General features: G+C 38.3%; 1 protein-coding gene across 1 annotated transcript in view; it reads right to left on the bottom strand.

Moving 5' to 3' along the window:
• The window catches only part of LOC107099461 (transmembrane protein 205-like), an 8,003-nt gene extending 4,641 nt beyond the window's left edge, over positions 1–3,362 (bottom strand). Inside the window, exons 1-3 of the mRNA XM_015397595.1 lie at positions 3,283–3,362; positions 2,505–2,632; positions 224–387 (exon numbers count right to left, since the gene is read on the bottom strand). Coding sequence (XP_015253081.1) covers positions 224–387; positions 2,505–2,604 — 264 coding nt within the window. The 5' untranslated portion in view covers positions 2,605–2,632; positions 3,283–3,362. The remainder of the gene's footprint in view (positions 1–223; positions 388–2,504; positions 2,633–3,282) is intronic.
• Positions 3,363–6,768: the final 3,406 nt, after the last annotated feature.

Here is a 6,768-nt window from a genome sequence, read left to right as displayed (position 1 = left end):
TGAATAAAAGAAAACATTAATTTAAAGGGAGAGCTGCACCAAGGCAGCATATCTGTAAAAAAAATGACAAACCTCCTGCACCAATGGCTACAAACGCACGCCACGATCTTCACACATATTTTTTCCCTTTTCTCCGAGATTCCCTGTAATTTGTATCAGTCTGTCCCATAAAATGAATCTGAAATAAATCAAAGTTTGTGGTTTTGATGTAGAACCAACCAACCTGGAAGGATTCCCTGTCATCCATGATGTCTCTGGGATGATACACAGCATAGATGGTGAGGTTGAAGAAGGCGCAGGCTGAACCCAGATGGAGGTAGAAAGGAACAAGGCGACTCTGGATAAACCCAAACGTGTGTCGGTTCAGGTTGTGGTCCATTATAAAACCTGGGAACACATCACAGCGCTTTATAAGGAAACTAACTTTAGCCCCAGTCATTTAGCAACTTAATGCAAAAGCTACGGTCTATTTCCAGTGGTCAGACATTTACATTTAGTAGCATTATCCACAGAAAATGTTTTAAATGCCCTGGATCACTAATACTGTGGTACTAAATTAGCTAATCCATTGTGCCTTTATTAATTTTAGACCCATTTTATATTTGCTGGAAGCTATTTTATCATGTTGACACCTGAGGGGCTGCAGCAGCTGAACTATGTTCTTCTCACATACTTGTGGATCACACAGTGCTGACAGAGTCATGAGGTGGAAAGTCCCAAGACTTTTCCCTAAACTCTCTTTTGGCCCCAAAAATGAGAACCAGTGGCATTAAAACCTCAGCATTCCCAGCTAAGCTTTCACTTTATGAACTCCTGCTGAGGAACTAGCTAGCATCTTAACTCTAAACATTATCAGTTATATTATGATTGAATGTTTTCCACACAAATCTTAACTGAACCTCATTTACTTTCCAAACTTTAAATATCTTAAATGCTGGGAGTTTCTCAGCATCACAGTAAGAACTATTTTGACCCATCAATTTAAATCAAACAATATTCTACAAATCTTTTCTGAAAACTTCCTTACGGTGCATTAACATCGGATCTATAGGTCTGGTTCTATAATAAAATAAACATTTCAATATATGAAATAAAGAGGTTATTGCCTCAGCATCCAGGTAGAACTGCAACTAATGATTATTTTGCAAATCAATTAACCGGTAGGATATTTTTTCAATTAATTGATTAATAATCAGAAAGCAAAAGATTCCTTAAAGAGGATTTTTTATTAAATTTAGCCAGGTGAAACTAAAACTGTTCCACAGGATGAGTTCTGGATAGAACAGATTCACAGACGAAATTATATATTTTTTTATCTTAAATGCAAAATGTTTACATATATTTTACAATTTTGGTATAATTCCTGCTGTCAGTGGGTCGCTCTGCCAGCTACAGGCCTGTTTTAGAGCCTCTATACTCCACTTAATGATTAATTGATTACTGAATTAATTGAAGATTATTTCAGTAATCAATTAATCCGATTGATAGTTTCAGCACTACTTTCAGGAGTATAAATTAGCTCTAATGTAGCATCTTAAGGCAGATTGGAGCAATACAGGTCCCAACTCACACCTGCTCATGTTTATCTATTTATAGAAACGGCCAAAACACAGTCACATGGTGTTTCATCCACACACCTTTAAAATGGGGCTATAACATTTCTGAAACATATTTCAGAATTATTTTTCCACAAATACTTTTGTCGATGTGCACGCGTTCCATAAGCTGCTCTGTTATTCTTATTTTCTATTCAGTTTGGTGATTTTATTGGTAAATTTCAATGAACCAACGGCTAACTCCTAGGAGCCAAGGCTTTGTCTCATGCTGAAGGTCTCCAATAATGGAAATCAGCATATTTATCTGACTAGATTCACTTTTATGAGTGGAAAAAATGCATATGCATAATTTGGCCACTTTTGCCACTGTGCCAAAATCCCATTTCCTCCTAGCACTCTGCCCACTAAAACCTTTGTGGAACAAACATGCTTCAACTGATTCAGTCCAAATTAGCTTGACTTATAGTCAAGATGTGGATCTATAAAGTCTGAGGGTTTAACCAGAGTTTCTAATGGGCTTTCATGGTGTTTTTATTTTGGCTAGGATAAAATTTTTCATTTTTTCTTTATCTAATCACCTATAAATCAGACATGGTGACATTTAAAATAGTGGTTCCACCTGAAAAATATTCCTCAGTGCCTTCCTGTCACACAAATACAAACAATTTTATTTCCAATTTATAGTTTGGGAGCTTTAATTCACATATGTAGGAATTTGCTCCTAAGACCCTCTGGGCTTAAGGGGTCAACAAGCAATAGAAATAAATATATATACATATATAGACACTAGTCTTTAGAAAGTCAACTGAAGGTAATTTTGGGAACAAGTTAGAAGGTTTTGAAATGCATACAGGTTGTAAAACAATGGGGGAAAAAACTGCATATCAGAGGTTTTTCTGTGATCCTAAGAAGAAAGTTAAATCCACCCCCTGTGTGTTGAAGACCTACTTGAAATAAAAGTCACCCATATCTGCATCCCCCAGTAGGTGGAGAGGAGCAGCAGCTGCAGCAGCTTCACAGTGTAGGTTGGTTCCTGGTCAGTAGGCATCTTCTCCAGACCTTCTCTCCTCTCTGCTCTGTTTACAGAAACAAAAAACAGCCTCCAGATAAACAGATAACGCCTCCTCCCCCCCTTCAGATCCTTTAGTCTCCAGGGAACCGATACTGCATTCAAAAACTCATCGAAACCTTGACAGTATCCCTCTAACGTGAGAAATAAACCAGATTACAGATTATAATCTGCCCACCTTTAGGTGAGCAGGAAGAAATGCCAGGAATTCCTCCAGGCAGCTTATCTAGCTCCCTGAAGCTACTCAGGTATTTCTGTCCATACTGTTAGTGCATTACTCAGCAACAGGTTGGGAAACTTCTGCGGTTGTCAAGGTAACGGGCTAGCAGGAATGACCTCACCCAGTGCACGAGACCCAACAAGCTAGCCAGAAGGAAAAATACAAGTTTCAGTCATTTAAAGTCTGAATATATATTATTATGCATCTTTTTCTTTTAAAACAATTAAACTCAAACAGCTCTCGCTGTTTTAACGCATGGCGCGCGGTGACCGTGGAGCTAATGATAGTAAAGAAGCTAGCTGTCCAGTACAACAATAAACTCCGCTAAAGTTAAACTAATATTTAGCCAATTTATCTAACTTTGTCATATCGACTGGAAAAGTTAAAAGGTTAATAATAGTTAATTTCGCCTTTGTTAAAAGTTTAGCTCGGTTTACCTGAGTGACAGAAGGTAGCAGAGCTGAAGCAGTGACTGCGGTCTGATCCAAGCGGACAGAGCTGTTCCCTCTGGGCGGGCGGGGCTTCTGCTTCTTCTTCTACGGTTTAATGGCGGTTGGCAAACTGGTTAAAGGGCATTACCGCCACCAATTGATAAGGAGTTCAACAAGGAAACAAGACTCACCCCCAGAAAACAAAAATAAGGAATCATATTCTTTCCGATCTGTTGAATCCAACATAATAAATTCACATTTGTTCTGTTTCAGATTTTGTATTGTTGGTTTGCACTTCCAGGCCACCGTACATAATTTCTAATTAATCTTTAATTTATCGTCACTCTGTCAGTTTCTGATGGTCTTACTGGTTTTCCTATCAGGTTTTCAACCGTTTCCCAGTTTAAATCTCTCACTTTTCTGCAGCTTTCACCATTATTTTGATTTTTTTTCCCCTTGTGGTCTGAGCACTACATTTGATCACTTCTACCATGAAATCTTTCTTTTTTTTACAATCAATTAATCTTCGTCAATATTGGGTTGAACTCTGTTAGTTTGTGTTTTTCTGACTGTGATGGGATCCTTTCTGCAGCTGAGGGCGGAGTTTCTTCTTCTATGTTTTTATTGCCCGATGAAAACCGACTTAAGGTGCATTTCCCGCCACCTACCAGACCGGAGAGTGGCCATTAATGACGTCAGAGGAAAGTTAATACATCTAAACCAGGGGAAACCAATAAAAAACCAGCAGGGTCAGAATAAAGAAAATAATCAACCAGTAAAGGTCCGGAGGCATTTTAAATTATAATCTGTTACCTTAAACAGAATTTAACACTGAAATGAAATGAATTTCTTAATAAATCTATGTTATACATTGATTTTTTTTTAACTGAGAAAATATAAAAAGAAAAAAAATGAAATTTTAAAATCTAAAGTGTTTTTTGAAGTAGAGAACAATTTCCTGACTCACATATTTGTTATTTTAGTTTTGACCATTTTTTATTTTTCTTTTTTTCTGAGAGCAGTGAGCTTTAGGCTGCAACCACTAATCCATGACCTCTGGTCTATGCTATGCACGAACCTGCAAATTTATATCTATACAAACTCACATATAAATTAATATGTGTGCAAATGCACATGCATACATACACTTATATAGATACTTTAAATGCAATTAAATAATCCAGCGTTTAAAAAAAATCTAATTCATTATTTTTTAACAGAATTTAATTTACTTCCTAAAAGATTTATCATAGAATATCTTATTTTCTCTCTATGTAGTATTGACTTTAAGTGCTGATGTTCCTCTAAATGCTTATTATATTCTAATAATACTGTTTCCATCTGATTACAGGGATTATAATCCGTATTTCATGTTTCCCTATTCTGATAAGAGAACTATAAAGTCCATTATGACCAACCTCTTCTTTCCTTCTTCCATTCATACAACTATTACCCCCCACAGTCCGTTGAATTTCTTATAGATCTCTACCAACGTCATGATTATCCCAATGTTCCTTACAAAATCCTTACAGATTTTATTATGAATTATAGATTTACCCTCACTTTTACTTAAAGGAATACTTAAGTTAATAATATCTTAATTTTAAGGCCTGTTTAGCTAATATATCTACATCTTCATTTCCTTCTCTGCCTACATGGGCAGGAATCCAGACAAAATATTTCTTATTATCAAGCTGAACTAATAGGTGATATATATCTAATAATAAATATAATCTGCGAGACTTGTCAGATTTGATACTTAATAATGCAGCTTGACTATCTGATGAAACTATTTCCTTCCCTAACATTATCATCAAGCAACCATTCTAAAGCGACCATAATGGGAATTGATTCAGCTGTAAAATCTGTTAGGGCGGGGCTTCTTCTTCCTCTTCCAAAGGTTTTAGCAGTCATGTTATCATTATGCCCCCCCATCGCTGCACAGCCCCACCACTGCCTCTATGCTGCAAAGATCAGACATCATTTTCCAGTCAGAAAGTTTCACAAATGGATTTAGGTCTGGATTTTTCAAAGGGGCCACATGATATGATTCTGGTTTCATTTGATTCCTTTTTATTGTAGCCCTCTAATTGTCCTGCTTGAAGAAGAGTTTCATTTTTAACTCCAGTCTAAAGTCTAAAGCCCTCAACAGGTATCCTTCTAGAAACTATTTTCCCATCATCCCAAATCTTTTTAGGTTGCGCATCGAATTAAAATGATCCCCACAGCCTGATGCATCCATCAATACTTTTAACTTAGTTAATATTAGCAGTTAATATTGATATTTGTAATCTATACATTTTTGGGGGCTGTTTGGTGAGCAGTGGGTAGCACTGCTAGCTTGGGTTTGATTCCCGGCCTGGGGTCTTTCTGCATGGAGTTTGCATGTTCTCCCTGAGCATGCATGGGTTCTCTCCGGGTACTCCGGCTTCCTCCTACAGTCCAAAAACATGACTGTTGGGTTAATTGGCTTCTCTAAGTTCTCCTTAGGTGTAAATGGTTTTTATGTCCTGTTTGTCTCTGTGTTTTCCTGTGATGGACTGGCGACCTGTCCAGGTTGGACCCGCCTCTCGCCCACTGACAGCTGGAGATCGGCACCAGCACCCCTCACCCCCCCCAGCAGGGACAAGCGTGTTTTTTTCCTTTATGGATGTTTAGTTCAACCATAGGTTATTATTATTATTATTTTTATTTTATTTTTTACACCTGGGAGCAGCTAATTAGCATTTCTAAAGCTGAATTAATACATCAACTACTTCCACGAGTACCAGCTGAATTGTCAAGGAGGCGTCAGGGATGCAGAGCAGGAGAGACGAGAGAGGAACAAGAAATTTAAACCTTCTCTTCCACCAATCCTAATTAATGATATTTTTTTTTCTTTGAGTTTTTGCGGCTCTAGTGACTCGTTTTTTTCAACAGTAGGCTGACATGAAAGGGGTATGAGAGAGGGATTCAACCCAGGTCAGCCACGTCGAAGACAAAGGCCTCCGTCAGGGTTCATGCACGCTAACCGCTGCACCACCTGCACGCCCACAGTGATGAATGATGACGGCGGCTAGCTAGCTCAAGTGGTAAGTCACCTGTCCTGAAAACAGGAAGGCTGGGTCCTGTTGGCAGGACGGGTCCTTAGGCAAGACCCTTCAGGCCTGCTTTGGGGAGTGGTTAGGTCATAGAGTGGGTCTATGTACAAAAAAATTAATTTAAAGTCAGATCGCCATACACTTAAAAAAAAACACACCAAAAAGTAAGCAATTAAATTGTTTTTTTTACCAGACTAATGGGATACACGCCCGTTTAGGTAGTTTGAAGTCTATGTTTTGTACAAAACTGAAGGGATAAACTAAAGAGATAAACGGGTATTGACTATGCGTATGCTGGTCTGACTGGGTATGCTCATCTGACAGAACAGCAGCTTCCTCCCACAGCCCAAAAACCAGCATGATGGGCTGGAAAGCTGTCCAGGCCGTACGCTACCTCTCTCCAAAGAGCCGC

Source organism: Cyprinodon variegatus, unplaced genomic scaffold (genome assembly GCF_000732505.1).
Source record: "Cyprinodon variegatus isolate N-32 unplaced genomic scaffold, C_variegatus-1.0 Scaffold872, whole genome shotgun sequence".
NCBI lineage: Eukaryota > Metazoa > Chordata > Actinopteri > Cyprinodontiformes > Cyprinodontidae > Cyprinodon > Cyprinodon variegatus.
Note: the sequence above shows the minus strand (reverse complement) of the source record. Positions and strands in the feature narration are given on the sequence as shown.